At 47.1% G+C, this 16,016-nt stretch overlaps 1 protein-coding gene across 1 annotated transcript in view; it reads right to left on the minus strand.

Moving 5' to 3' along the window:
• The window catches only part of SEC31A (SEC31 homolog A (S. cerevisiae)), a 42,744-nt gene that overhangs the window by 5,158 nt on the left and 21,570 nt on the right, over window positions 1-16,016 (minus strand). The window contains 7 exon segments of the mRNA XM_010019107.1: window positions 2-129; window positions 2,207-2,265; window positions 7,959-8,267; window positions 9,216-9,345; window positions 12,697-12,870; window positions 13,427-13,600; window positions 15,108-15,253. Coding sequence (XP_010017409.1) covers window positions 2-129; window positions 2,207-2,265; window positions 7,959-8,267; window positions 9,216-9,345; window positions 12,697-12,870; window positions 13,427-13,600; window positions 15,108-15,253 — 1,120 coding nt within the window.

The raw sequence follows: 16,016 nt of genomic DNA on the forward strand, positions 1-16,016 counted from the left end.
CGGCTGGAGGCGGGTCGCTGTTGCGGGTGGTGCTGGAGCTGGAGGCTGCTGCATCTGGGACTGCGGATCCGCCAGTGGGTTCATGATGGGGGACGTGATGGGAACCGGGGGCAGGAAGTTATCAGGGACCTGGGGAATAAACCGACAAACAGTGCATTTATGCTGCTGTGGCGGCTGCAGGCAGAGCGCAACATCCAGCTTCTGCTGACTGCTAACCCACAGCAAACGAGAGCTCTGCCAAGCAGAATGCTAGCCCCTGGGATACAGAAGTAACAGGGGCAGGGATGCAGGATTTCAGTCTGGTTAAACAAACCCATTCCTCTGGCTGCAGCTGCAAATGCCCCGGGGCAGTAATATCCTCCAGGATTTCCAGTCCTGTGTGCTCTGCCTGGCACAAGAGCTGAGTACAGGCACCTCAAATCAGCACCACCCTCCCTCTAAGGGCACAAACCAGGGGTTTGGCAGACCAGCACTAACAGAAGAAGAGTTACACTTCTAACCCACACCATCTAACCATGTGGGCTAGTGAAAACTAACCCACACCATCTGCTCTTACTATTGGGGTCATTATATTTAGATTTTTTTCATCTCACTTTAAGGGTACATTTTTGTCCACTCAGTACATAGGTCACTGCTAGCCACATGCACCAATAAAGCTTGTGAAAGCCTTTCAAGCTTCTGGCAAACAGGTTTGCACTAAAATAGATTATGAGCGCATTTCAGATCCATCCGTAAGCATCTGCCAGTCTTTACACAGAGGCGTTTCAGGATCATTTGGTAGAGGGAAGAGACAACAAAATGAGCTACTGGCTTCTGCTATGCATCATACAAGAATCCAAACAAAAGAAAGCTCCCATGGGAATGTACACATTTCTTTGGGTGTGCATGGATAAAGGAACTATTACAGAACCCTGAATGCTACCTTGAATGAAAGAAACCAGAATTAAGCTAGTGGTTTGGCACAGCAAGAAAAACATTCCCAATCCAGCACCAAAAAAGTCAGTTATAAAGACAATGAATCACAGCAATAAACTTTTGAGTAGTGATTACGTTCTTAGGTGGAAAACAGTTGCAAATTATGCTGCAGTTTGCAATGCGGTGAGTCATTTTATATGCTAAACCACTGCCTCAGACAGTGGACATAAGGGAAACAAACACAGAAACATTTCTGGCAGTTTTGTTGAATACCCAACAGGGAATGCAACAAACATGGATCCTCATTTAGAAGGGAGACAACCTTCAAGCCCTGGCTATGGCAGAAATTCTGGCTGTGACTCACACACAGCAGCAGCAAAACCCCTGTTTGCAGAAGGTGCTTCCTGAGCTCCAGCAGTTATTCTCACTGACAACTTTGCTCCTTCTACTTAAGAGCCTGAAGCCCTGAAAGGCAGCATCCTGGCTGCTGTGCAACAAATGTGCCAGCACTGGGGCAGTCCACAGCACACAAAGCATCCCCTAATCCATCCTCCAAAAGTTTCTTAATCTTGAACTGCAGAGACCAAACCCCAAAGGGAGACTTCTGCCTTCGCCACCACCAACACCCTTGCCTGCTCCAACTTCTTTTCTTCTCCCTACATTTTACACACACCAGACTGATTCTTACAGCAGGCTCAGAGAGCAGCGGATGACACTGCTGTGGGAATACACAAGACTACAGCAGCACCAGGGGATGAAAATGCTCTTTCCTCTGTGCCAAATGTCCCCAGTTATTCTGTCCTGCTGCAATCTAAATCCGTTTTAGGAAACTACATTGTCTCCATCATGAAAATGGTCTTACTCTCGGTAGATCTCTCAGGGTCAGACCCTTAATCAGGAGAAATTGCTTTCAGCTCCAGCAAAGTCAGTAATCTGTAACAATTTGCTTGGCCTCATCATTTCATGCAAGTATCATTTCCTGCAAAACTCATCTGTTCTACTGCAAATGAAAATAGCCTGAGGTATTTTCTTCCATCAAACCAGGATCAATGTTATTAACAACCACAACTTTAGCAAAACCCCACCATCTCTTTAGAGGCTTAAATACTTGGAGAGATAATGCATATTGGAGAGGCATAAAGGCCATTTCTGCTCATGAGGTGCAGCTTTCGTTTGCTGCTAACCCTTCCTTTTCCTTCTCCAGCCAAGAGGTTTCCCTATGAGCAGCTGAAGTTATTGCTTTTCAAGTGGTCAGCACTCAAATGTGTCAAGACAGGATTTCCTGGAGTACCTTCTTCTTCTTGGCAGCTCTGTTGAGGGCAGGAGGATCATTCCAACCATTCTGAGGCCCTGGGACAGAAAGAAAACAGACTGTAAGTACCTTGGAGGAGTGCAGTGGTGTCTTTTTGAGCTCAGCTGGGCCAGCTCCTCACCACAGCTCTGCTGGCAGGGGCTTGGCAGAACCCTTGCCTGCCTGTTCCTCTGCCCTTCCCTGGGGGGCAGCACAGCTCCTGGGCCAGCCAGAGCTTCCTGATGCCCCAGCCATCAGGCACGTCGGGCTCTGTGCCTGCTGTGCAGGTTTGGCATCCTGACCAACTGTTCTCAAGTATGACAGAAGTAGGTTTCTTTTTTCTTTAATAATAACTTTTTCTTCTCTTGCAGGAAAACACCTTTGAGCAGACACCTTTGAAAAGGCAGGCAGTTGCCCAAAGCACAGCTCTGCTACATAGACTGTATACGTGAAGAGAAACTTCAGTTACCAGTGAAAGTTTCTCCCATCTGTATAATATGAGAAGAAATGAGAACCAGTTTTGAACTTTTTCCCCCATGATCACCATTAACATCATAGCCATTAATCAGCAGTAGAGGTGTGAGAACCCATGGGTGAATAAGACCACTAAGATGCATCCATTCCCTCAAGGGCTGCTGCTGCTGTGACTGTGTACTGTGATAGATTTACAGATGACAGTGTAAGACCTGTTCCCCAGCAACACAACACAGAGAGAGGAGGCATAAGAGGCAACAGGAGCCTTAAACACTTCAGGCTAGATTCACCCAGGAACCCTGGTGACACAAAAGAACCATAAAACCGGGTTTCCTCTGCCAGCTACAGCACATTTACGGGTGCTTTGTGTCCCAAAAGCAGAGCAGAGGTGCTGGAGCAAGGGGGCAAAATCTAGCTTTTTGTTTGAAACTGAATTTGTTTAAAACTGAAAGCAGCACAGAGGATATATGAGCAGATTCACAGTCCAGCATGTTGTTCTGTAGCAAACCTTCTGCTCTTCCAAGAAAGCACACTCCATGCAGCTGCAAGACTGGGTACACCAAAGCTCACACTAGTGCATTAGAAGTAGTTACCCACTTCATCAGGAAGAGCATGTAATTGGAACCACGGCATTACCTTGCCCAGTAATCAGCATTTATTGCACAAAAAGCCAACAAGACCAAATCCTTGTTCAATGGACTTTTTCACCACAGTGTTAGCAGATGATAAATTCACCTGAGACAGAAGAGCTTAAAATCACTGCAGAGTTTGCTCAATTTATCTGAAATTTCATTTGCTCTCAAAGCTTTTGTTAAACAACCCAGAGCATGTTAAAGGGGCAAATGAGAAACAGTTTAAAACCCCTTTCACATCTGCTTTGTTTTGAACCAATCTGCCCTCTCTCAACAGTCATGTGCCCCAGGGGCTCCTCTGTTCCTAACTATCCAGAACACCCCAGAGTATTTATGATACAGGAAGTCTAGTTTCTGCAGTGCTGATAGTGGTAACATGTTAAAGAAAATCTCCCAGACTGTTACTGCTGTTAATTTCCTGGGATAATTTGCTGTAAAAAAGGAAAACCAGCATTTATTTCTGTGGTTAAAAACTCCAGATATGTTGTTATTGGTTTTAATTAAGGAATTAAAAATGGATTTTATTAAAGTCTAATTGGCAAACAGCATTGCACTTCATGTTCTCTGAAGAACACGTGCATTATTGATGTCCATTCAATTAATTTCAGGTAGTGGCTGTAATTATGTTCAGGTTAGGCGGTACCTAGTTCACCTGTGAAGGGAGAGGCCTGGTCTTGAGTTGGTTGGTTTTCTGCAGATAAAATGCAAAGAGAACTAAACCAAAGATTTTCTTCAAAAACAACACCACAATTAGTCTGCAGCTTTCGATGAGCTGTTTAGTTTCAATAAGCACGAGAAGTCATGGGGAAAAGCACCTAACCTAATTATGCCAGTTTTGAGATAAGTCATTTGTCCAACCCCCTCTGGGGAACTGGTTTTGTCTGCCTTCCCTGAAAACAAGCGTGTTGGTCTTCCCGTGCCGTAAATCCATGTTTCTGGTTGTTTCTAACAAATGTTGCAGAGTCCTGGCCCGCTTTCTTACCTCTTCTGGCATTCATATTTTCTATTCCTACCAAGTCAGTGCAGCTAACAGACTGTTACTCTTAGCAACAATCTTCTCACCATCATTTTACCATTTCAAAAAGCTTTTCAGGAGACACTTGACTTTCAAGGTGGACGTCAAGTATTTTCCCAAATCAAGGTGCACTCTTGACTGCACCCAGTCCACCAGAAAAACAGTGTGTTCACACAGCAGCTTTATTCCCATGTGAAAAGACACACTGCCTGCTAAGACTGAGCAACAAATCCAAACAGCAAAGCACAACCAATAAAGCCTTTGCCATTTCACAGGGAACAACTTTGGGGATGAGATAACTCCTGGATTACATCAAGTCCATCCACGTCCCTGGGGTTGGACTGATGCACTTACGGTGCAAACCCTTCCCCCAGCTCAGAATTGCTCTATCGCAATTTCAAACAAGATTCAAGACTCTGAAAATTAGAACTCCATTGAAAGCAGGTTCACAAAACAAAGCAAGATAGGTTGAAAAGGAAATAAAGTGTGGGTTTTTCTTGCTTACTGGAGCTCCAAGCACAGCTTAACATACTGATGTTATATGCATTTGCAAAAAACTTAAGATGTTTATACAACCATTTCTAAGTGCATCTTTAAATCCAAGCCAGTTCAAAGGTCAGGTGCTTTTCAAGACTTCAAATTTGAGATCTTCTGTCTGTCCTCCCTTGCCTCAGTCTTTACATGAATCGCATTTGCAAAGTGAAACATGATGTTCCCAGATGAGATCATTACCACACACACAAAAGCACACCACTTCAAAGGCAAGATCAGCATCGCTATACGCTCTGCACTGCAACACCCAGAGTTAGGGTGAAATCTACTATGTACTTCTGCCTGCAGATTTCTGTGCTTCTATGGGATCTCATTCCAAGGCATCTTTCACTAAGCAATGCAGCTACTCTGGAGAATATGTTGGTGGTTAAGCATATCAAGCATGTACACTGTGATTTCTGCATTTACAAAGCAAATTTTTTTCCTTCTTAGTAAGTGTGATCTAAAAGACAGTGTGTTCTTCAGATACCTCTTTTTTCCACAGTTTTCCAGCTGCAGGCAGCATCTGCAAGCCAACAGCCCACATGCATAAACCATCTGGCCTTGGCACCTCACTGTGCCCTGGAGTCCACCTCTGCATTTCAGTGCAAGGCTGGTGTTTGCCAGGAATCAGAGACAGTGACAAAGTTTGGGTTCCTAAAGGTCTGACACTTTGCACTGGCCACCTTCTCACCACAGCTGCTGGGAAGAACACAGGCAGCACTGATAGTTCTCAAAAAGCCTGGTATGGACAACTTTTAATCTTGAAAGGAAATGTAGCAAGGCAACATGGATAACAACTGCTTCAATTCCCCTTGTGTCTCTAATTTCTGCTGTCTGGAGTAGAGACCTTCACCTGCTCTGATTGTGCCACATGGACCATGTCACTTCACTGTTAACGCGAGTGACAGATCTGAAGTGCCTGCCACTGACACAAGTAGTAAAACGGATGAGAAAGAACAATCCCCTTGTTCCTTGCAGGTGCAGAAGCTATGCTGTCTGCATTATAATGTGCTGCTTCACACCCCAGGCTTAGAACCCTATCCAACACCTCTTCCTCTGTCCAGTATAAAAATTCCTCTTGTTCACAGATACAACTTTGACATGCCCTGTAACATGGGGTCAGGAGATCACGGTACCGCATCTCCAAGAACAGAGAGGACACCGAATCTGGCTGCAGGATGGAGCAAAAAGACCTTCTATCTGTTTGCAGCTCTGACAGCTGCGTTATACCAGTCCTCTCTACCTTTTGACAGAGCAAAACACCATTTCTCTGCAAACAGGGTGGGGAAAAGAGTCTGCCTGCCTGTAGGCAATGCTGGAGAGGTGAGGGCTCCCAGGCTTACAGACACCAGGAGAACTCACTCATAGGACTGCTGCTGCCAAGACAAAGACAAAGGCAATACGCCTTTTCTGCATTGCATCATCCCCTAACAGACTTTTACAGACAGAGAGGGAGTCACAGTGAGGTCCTTAAAGCCTGTCAGCACCTCTGGAACATCCCTTGAATCCTGCCTAATATTCCTCTACTCCCTGCTTCCCAAATCTGGACCGTGATTCTCCACAACTGGACCTCCTGGATGTGAAGTAAGTATATTTATGGCCAAGTTTAGAAAAGGACCGCTCATTCACCCTGCACAGTCTGACATACGCAAAACTGTTGTTTCACAGGCTAAGTGAAGAGGCAAGTTTGTTATCATAAGCAAGGTCACCGTCCCACTGTAAAGGCAGTTGGTTACACATCCAGGCAGTCATAAGGAGACACTGAGCCCCACCTCAGTGCATGCTCTCTCACCATGCGTGTTCAAACATGCTCTTACATGTCAGCCACACACATAAGCTTTTAATGAACATTCAGGAAAGAGACGTGTAAAAGCATTTCTAAATCACTTCTGCTTATGCTTTTAAAGCATTCACAGCTACATTTTATCCCATTGCATGAAGTGGTTAGGAAAGAAATAATGGAAGTGAGCTGATGCCACAGGAAATGCTGTTAGAACTAAATATGCTGCCAACCCCGGGCTTGAAATGCCGCTCACAAACCAGGGACACAGGGACAAATTACATTCAAAGTTGTCCTGTGAGGAGAACTGGGATCAACTTCTCTGCAGCAACAAGGAAAACTTGCTCATTTTTGTATTTTGCTCACCAGCCACATGGCAGGTTTTGACACCAGCCTCACAAGGTTAAAACTGTGCCACCATCCATCCAGAGTGTACGACACCCTCGTAACAAGACAATGCTGTAGCTCCCTGTCTTGGGCAAGTCAAAAGTTACAGTCAAAAGTAAAAAGGGGTCAAAAGTCCACCTCAAAAGAAGCATGACCAGCAGGTCGAGGGAGGCAATTCTCACCCTCTGCTCCGCTCTGGTGAGACCCCACCTGCAGTACTGCGTGCAGCTCTGGGGCCCCCAACACAAGAGGAATGTGGACCTGCTTGAGTGAGTCCAGAGGAGGCCAGAAAGATGATCAGAGGCTGAAGCGCCTCTCTTATAAGGGGACCTACAAGAAAACTAAAGAGGGACTTTCTACAAAGACATGTAATGACAGGACAAGGGTGGATGGCTTTAAACAAAAAGGGGAGATTTAGATTAGACATTAGGAAGAAATTCTTCACTGTGAGGGTGGTGAGACACTGGCACAGGTTGCCCAGAGACGCTGTGGCTGCCCCTTCCCTGGCAATGTTCAAGGCCAGATTGTATGGGGCTTGGAGCAACCTGGTTAGTGGAGGGGGGGCTGGAACTAGATGATCTTTAAGGTCCCTTCCAACCCAAATCATTCTATGATGCTATGAAAAGCTTTGAATTCGTGGCAAGGTCTGACTTGCAGGAGAGAAATGACTGCTCATGCTGCTCAGCAAGTGCTCACTGCAGCAACATAAACATGTCATTGCTGGATTCATAGGGAAGATGATGTGGTTTAGAAATGCTTTAAATTGACCTCTACGCAAAAGCAAACTTGGTACAGAGCATTCACAAGGAGAAGGTGCACATTTGAATGAGTAATGAAGCAAACCCCTTCCCCTCCCTGCCTGCCCACCCCTGTCCAAGCGCAGACCTGTTCTCTGGGATGCAGGAAGGTCACTGGTTGCAGGCAGAGTACCTGTTGGTCCAGTAGGTAATGCATAAGCCACAGAAGTTGCTGGAGGTCCTGGCCTGCCATGCTGAAAGGATGCGCCCGAAGGAGGAAGAGGGAAGGAAGAGGGATTCAGGCTCGTGGGGGAGGGTTGAGGCTGCCCAGGGTACAGCGGGGAGGGCATGGAGTGGGCAGGGGCGGAGGGCGGGTAAGGAGGGGTAGTATTAGGAGCAGGGTTTGGGTAAGAGGCTGAAGCAGGGACAGCAATAGGCTGCTGAGGCTGATAGAGAGCCGGTCCCCCTGTTCCACAGGAGTACTGCTGTGCGGCCTGATATGCTACAAACAGGGAGAAAAGGCATTCAGTCAGTGAGTTCATAACAGAGGAGCAAGTTACATCCGTCTCTGATTCCTTCCACCTAACTCTCCCCTCTTCCTGCCCCTTCCCCCTCAAACCACTTACCTGCCCAGCCAGATCCTGGCTCCCACAACTTTGCCTGTATTTGCAGGACTCCAAGGGCTCCCATTCTCCCTCACAGGCTCTCCTGCCCAGACCCACCACACCACTTGGGCTGGGACTGGGGCACATGGATGCTGCTGCTCTGGCTGTTTTCTGCACCACTGTAATCCTTACGGTGCCTCTCAGGGAAACACCCCAGGTTTGCACAAAGGGAGAGCCTAAGCCAAGGAAGTGAATTCAAGCTCACAGCCTTCCACTGTGGGCTCTGCAGCTTAGTTAACTTCATTGACTCTTCTCTGCTCATCTATGCCCATTTCTTCCCTCCCTGGTGCGTGTACTTTCAGTGTCCTGCTTTGAGTGTGCCACTACTCCACCCCTTTCCTCACTCACCTGTACTACTGCCCTTGCCTCATCATCCCTTCTCCCATCTTCACGGAGCCCCACTGAGAAACGGATGGCCCAGCCACACGCAGATGAGTTAGATCCCTCTTTGCCAAGCCCATACTGCTTCTCCAGGACACCCACTGACGGGTTTCTGATCCCAAAACACCCCTGGGAAGGGCCAGCTGAGGAGTGAGTCTAAAAGCCATAAGCAGACACCTCAGCAGAGGAGACAAGGTCTGACAGGGGCTGCCTGATGCCTGGATTCCACCAAGAACAACAATCCTTTGATACTATCTCAGGAGTTCCCACCCAAGGAATGTGGGACTGGCATGGTCTGAACCCTCCCAACTCCAAGGAAGGGACTGGCTATCCCCAAGTAAATGTAGCCTCATCAGTGTCCGGCCCATCTGGGTGGGAGGGAGAAGGGAGCTGCTGTTACTCACTCTGCGGGTACGTTGGCCGGGCCCCTGCTTGCGAGTACATGCTGTAATTGTAAGATGTGGCTTGCTGAGGTGGCACGTTGGGGTTAATGGCACCTGGCATGATAAACCCTGGAGGAGGTGGGTTGTCTCCCTGTAGAAAAAGATTGCAGGAAAAAGGGTAGGGTGAGATAGGATTTAGTCAGCAGTGATAATGCAGTGCTGAAGCAAAACTGTAATAAAATGATCAGTTCACATTTCAAGGTCTGAAACCACATTCCCTGGAAGAACCAGCAGCACAGGGACAAATGCATCCAACCACCCCAGTGCCTTAGGGTGCCCAGCATAACACTGAAAGCACAGCCTGTACGTGCAGTGACTTCAGCAGCAGCAGAGCGGCACATACCTTCCTGTTCAAGGAAGAGGTCCTTGCCAGTGCTGCCTGTTATTCAGGCAGTCTGAGAGCCCTGCCATCCACAGCTTTCAACTAAAAAACTTAAACATCAACTCTGAAGCTTCTAATTTCCATGGGAAAGAGGGAAAAGAAACTTATTACCACACCACCCAGTGTGGGGCAAGGGCTGGGGGGCTCAGGTCACACTGACCTCCCACCCAAGGCTTCCCAGAGCCACTCATCTGGGCATTGGTGAAAAACAGACACGGAGGAGCAAAACCGCATGGAAGCTGCTCTTTCCATCTGTCCATACCAGACTGTGTCAAGCAGACAGACTACACCAGGGGACATACCGGGGTGGATCAGGGGCTCAGAGAGGAATAATGAAGGTTATACCTGTGTGTCAGAGGGACAGCCTGCAGGAGGATGGCTGGGAAAGGCAGTAGGAGTTTTGTTACTCCAGGTAGTGACAGTAGGGGCAATTCTAACCTGAATCGAACAAAGAAATACCAATCATGGAAAACAAAACAATAAAAAAAGTCTAAAGGATTTCACAGAATGAGATGCAAAGAAGTGAACACTATAAAGTTTGCATGCTGGCACCTGCAGCACAGCCATAAAATCTCAAGGGAAGAAAGAAAAGTGCATTCAAGACAGATGAAATCACTGTGCACTGGAGCCAAAGTGAGTTGCAGAGAGAAGATGAAGCACAGCAGAGACACAGCTACAACAGGCTGTGGAAAAAGTGCAGGGTTACACGCACCAGTGAGCCAGGTCTGCCTCTTTTATCACACTTTCCTATTGCAGAAGCTCCCCTCAGGCTACTGCACGACACCAAGTGTTGCTAACGACAGTTGGAAGTTCCATATTAAGTTCAAACATACTGCCTCACACAAAAGCAGTCAGTTTAGATTGAGCTTTAGATTAATTAAAACAGGTTAAAATCTGATACTCAACTCTTGCACATGCACAAACATACATCTTAATGCTAACTACTTCCCAGCCAGTCTCGCACAGCTCCTTTCCTCTGACTTCCTTCTTTGCCACTCCAAAGCTCTTCGGTTCCATATGACTACTACTACCTTTCTGATGAGACAGAAACCAAGAACCTCCTGTGCCTGTGACATTCCTCAGCAAGGAGAGGGCATTCTGTGCCTGGCAAGCACAGCCAGGGTCAGGAGACTCACACTAGAGTGCAGAGGGAAAGCTGTGACCTAAAGTCCTGACTGGCTCAGCTGGCTTCAGTCTGTCTCTAGCCCCATGCAGTGCTGGACTGATGGTGTGGTCAGCCATACAACAGCCACTGTTAATGTCTCCATAACTCATCAGTGGATTCATCTAGAAGACTTTTCCATTCCCTTGCATGCCTGTTTTTTTCAGATGAAAAAGAAGGTTCAAAAACTTTGCCGAAAGGAGACTAAGTTTTAAGTACATGTTCCTATTTGGGATAGCAATTAAACAAAGGCTGCCTCGAGTCTGAACAAGCCCCTGTGTACACATTTCCTTAAATATGTAATTTCTTTCTATTCTGGTTCATCAGCATACTACTGGGCACCTTTCTGACACAGCATTTGTCCCTTTCAAGCCCTTTCTGATGAGCATGGACTCCCTGGAAAGCCAAGAACATGGGGCAACTCACTTGCAGTGTGCTTGTGATACACACAGCCTTTTATTAATAAGCAGGGCTTGCTTAAATAATAGCTTGAGGCAGCAAGAGAGGGAACTCTGGTTTAAAAAGCATTGCCACCTAGAGGACAGCTGCTGTTTTCCACAGTCAAACAGGAAATGTGCAGCATTGCTTCTCAAAGCAATACACTGGTTACAAGGAGGAAGGTGACAGATGCAGGAAAGAATAGTAGTTAATTATTGACAATGATGCATTTAAAGTTACACACAATGGTGTTAGCAAGGTAATCTTGTATGAACAGGATGAAGGCTTTGTCCCTGCTGAAAAGTACCTTGTTAACACCCTGGAGAGAACGTAAAGGCGTCTCTCCCTCTTGATGTCTTAGTAACACTGATGCATTTTAAACATGCAATTCCCTCTCCGATGGTTGTTTCAGGGATGTCTTATTGATGTTAAGAGGGAGAGAACAAAGCCCAACCCCTCCCCCACTTTTCAGCTCTTCTTCCTTCTTGCCCCCATTTTTCTGGCAGGCAGTGTTTGAAGGGCAGCACTGGCAAAGACATGCTTCTGCTTGTGACAATCTCCTCTGCATAAGGAGAACTCCTGCAACACTAACACAGCTCTGCTCTCAGAAAAGCCCAGCCCAGAGCTCCTGTGTAGAGCATGGCCAGATGAGCTCCAGCTCTGTGCTGAGGGATTAGAGACTTGGTGATGCTCTTTCAAGCATGCGCACAGCCAGGGCTGCCCACCGTACCACACTCTGATGACAGCCAGTGTGGTCTGGTGCAGTGTCATCCTCAAGCTACAGATAAAAGCAGGGCACCTGCCTCCTCCATTTCTCCCCTTCCCCCCTGTACAGCCCCCAGCTCCCTTATTAGTCCCATACTCACCAGGTGTTTCTTCTGGCCCAGTTCATTCTCAGCCCACTCTCAGTCTCCCACTCCTGTCCCACCCTGGCGTGTGCCTATGCCACCTTATGCCCAGATGGGAAAGCGTTCTCGTATAAGGTTGTACCCATGACTGCCAAAACATGCCCACAGTTTGCTATTGCCACTGCTCAGCAACTTCTACAGCCAGTGTCAGAGCTGGGAGAAGAAAATACAACAGCCCCAGGAGAGGCTAGTGAGCAGCATAAGCAAGCCCTGAGGCCGGTGACGATAGAACAATATCAAGCACAGAAAAATCCTGCAGAGCTGTCCCACACAGTTGTTTCTGGCACTAACACACATTTTCAAAGGGGAAAACACCCGATCTTCAGAAGCAGGCTACTTTACAAGGTGTTTAACAGATGTTCCCAGATAAGGAGTAAAGGAGGCATGTGTACTGATTGAAAAGCAGCACCAATGACTTCCACCACAAGGATCTCAGTAGAGGTATGTCATAACACTCCAGCTCGTATCAAGAGAAAGCAAAAAAGTTCCTCTACCCCATCACTGTCAGAACTCAAACACCATATTCTTCCCTGACTGTCAAAAGTCATTTACCTGTTGGTAATACTGCTGGGCTGGAGCCTGGGGCCCTTGCATCTGTCCAGCCACAGGGCCAGCCCGTCCTTTGGGCATGGGCTGTCTCTCATACGGTGCTCTGACGGCCTCCTGTCCCTGTGGGAGCTCCCCCTGAGCTCTGCAAAGCCGGTCCCGTAACTGCACGATGTTCGGCTGCAATCAGAAAAGGACAGGGAAGGAAGGTTAGCTGCACTGCCTGTCACCCAGTGCATCACAACAAGAGGCTGACTGGCCGCACACTGATGAGCTCTCTCAGAAGCCTGCTCTGCACTATTTGATTGGAATAGGTCTTTTCTGCATGAGACATGGGGCCACTGGAACTGCCTTACATGTGCCTGCCTCCCATCTTGGGCTGCATTATTCCCAAGGCAGCCTGTTGATGAATACCAGCTGATGGAAGATCAGAAATCAAAAGAAAACAACCAAGTGTCAGGGTGCATGTTTCACTGTGTCTGGCTTGCAGGAGGGACAGCTGACCCTCTGGGCAGCCACTAGCTGCAAGGACAAGGGTGCGAAATGAAGAGGGAGAAGAACAAAGCTGTGTACTTCTGCCAGCTCAGAGAGGCCAACACAGGGGATACAGCCTGACCGGCGCATCCCAAGGTGCATTTCAAATGGCAGCCCTGCTGGCTAACCACATGTAGAGACCTCTGCTTGAAGCACACGTGTTCACACAGAGAGATGGAGTAAAAGACCTGAAGGCCTGTACCTGGTTGGTGTTTGCAGGGAGGAAGGTCAAAGCTGCAGCAATGCTGCCCTGGGCAGCCAGGAGGTTGGCGTACTGACTCATCTTCTCAGCCAAAAGGGCCCCCACAGCACTCGGGTCCACAGCCTGGGTGAGCTGCACGGCTTTGCGCAGGATCACAACTTTCTCTATTAAATCCTGGAACAGCAGGGAAAAAACACAAACCCAGACACATTGGGTGGAGTTCAAAGCCAAAAGTACTGCTTTCATTAATCAGGATTTCACAGCCCTATCAGCAGTGAGCATATCCACCAAAATAGTAAGCTTTTATAACAATATCTGGTGAGAGCCATGAAAGTGAACAGAAAACATCATGCCCATCACTGCTATTAATGCTGGGGTCCTGCACGTTCATTTGCAGCATTTTAATAAGTCAGTTCTTAAGCATCTTAATCAAAAGGATCTCACAACTCCCTTAGGAGAGGTTGTCCATGGTTTTCTGGTTGTTACTGCAAAGATGGTTTTCATAGAATAGTTAGAGTTGGAAAGGACCTTAAGATCATCCAGTTCTAACCCCCCTGCCATGGGCAGGGGTGCCTCACGCTAGACCATGTCACCCAAGACTCCATCGAACCTGTCCTTGAACACCGCCAGGGTTGGAGCATTCACAACTTCCTTGGGCAACCTGTTCCACTGCCTCACCACTCCCACAGTAAAAAACTTCTTCCTTATATCTAACCTGAACTTCCCCTGTTTCAGTTTGAACCCCTTGTCCTACCACTACAGTCCCTAACGAAGAGTCCCTCCCAAGCATCCTTGTAGGTCCCCTTCAGATACTGGAAGGCTGCTCCTGATATTCGCCAGGAATAGTCCATATCTTGCCTTCCTTGCACATCCCCAAGTACCAGAGCTGGTCTTGGTTGGGTTTCCTCCTAGTACTAAGTTACAGGAACATTTTCTGGTCAGTTTTCTCATGTTTTCTTATTCTCACTGCATTATATTGGAAGATACTACAAATATTCATTTGCCAACGTTAACATGCAATCCCTCTTCAAAAAATGTGAGTCAATGAGTGTACTACACAAAGGATTTCAACCATACATCACTATTAAGGACTGTTTACTGACTGCTCAATAATACATTTTTGTTTTTCCCAACAAATCAAAGGCAAGGAAAAAACAAATCAAGGCAAAGCGTCAGCTTCTAGAAGTTTCGGCAGTTCCACATCATAGTAAACAAACTGCTTCATCTCATTGCCATTAATCCTGTTCTCCCAAGATATTTGCTATATGCAGTGTATTTCACCTCTGGTGAAATCTATTTAATTAGATTTCCTGCCCTGAACATCCAAAACATCTCTTCCAAAAGCAAAAACATCCAAGTACTCCCTTATTTTAAAAGATGCAAGCATTTAAAGCTCCTTTGTTACCAAAACACTCTAAGCCCTACGAATGCCTTCTTATACAAGCAGTATAGTAGCTCAACTACCCAAAGAACAGAGCAGACAAGGGCCACTGTACTTCATGACACATTTTCTAATACCACACCTTACGTTATTTTTATGAAAGCCACCCATTCCAGAAGGAAAAGGCTGACATCCTGAGATACATGCAGCTATCAGACAGCACCAAAGCTCTACACTACATCATTTAAGTGTAAAATGATCGCAGTGCATTACTTCAAATATCTGAACATAATTACCTACCTGAAGGGACAGGGGGCTGTTTCCATTCTGAGCTTTGGTCCAACAAGCAACAAGTTTTTCCACATTGCCAGCACAGATGTAGCAGAGACAAGCCTGTGTCTGCAGAAGGCTGTCCCCCTCGCTTTCCAGCCTGTTACCCAGGAGATCTAGGAAAAATATGAACAAAGGTACTGGTGAATCACTTGGGTAATCCCTCCATCACTGCCAAGGCTGAGGAAGCCTGCAATGCCTGTTGTGCCTCTGCTCAGAGCAGTGAGAAGGGATATTGCCTATAGGCTCCATTGGTAAGGAGTTACTCCAGTGCCCAGCACAGATAATCATCTGATGGGAGACCAGGGCATTTCAGAGGCAGTTAACGTCAAGAACTTGTCAAATGCCTGTAAAACTGAGACATCAGAAGGACAGCCCATCCACCAACTTGACAAAGGACAAGAGACCAGGGTTCGATTCTGCTCTCTGCCACCCACTTTTTGCAGTCCCTCACTTCAGGAGCATAACGCGAGTCTGCCACTGCAGGCAACAGAGTCCTGGTACTGCTCCAGGCCATCATGTGCTGAAGTGAGTCATACGGCTCCCTAGACACTGTGGCTGGTGTCTGAGGGGCACAGGGGTGTCAGGCACACAGCTACTGACAATATAACTTCCCTGAGGGATAAACCCAGCCAGCTTTCTGCCATGCAGCACATGAGGGCAGTCATGCACGCTGCTTGTGAAAAAGGACTCCTTCCAAGAAGTTAAATTTGCTCATGGGAAAGAAGAGTGAAGTGCTTCCTGAAAACATTTCCATTTGCATCCCATGCACAAACACTCCAAGACACTGGTCCCTTGGCTGAAACTCCTATCACATCAACATCACTGTTACCCATCTGAAAATGGTAAAGAGATCAGCAGCTGAGCACTGCATGGGTG

The sequence above is a fragment of the Nestor notabilis genome, unplaced genomic scaffold, assembly GCF_000696875.1.
Source record: "Nestor notabilis isolate BGI_N333 unplaced genomic scaffold, ASM69687v1 scaffold17907, whole genome shotgun sequence".
NCBI classification, from domain to species: domain Eukaryota; kingdom Metazoa; phylum Chordata; class Aves; order Psittaciformes; family Psittacidae; genus Nestor; species Nestor notabilis.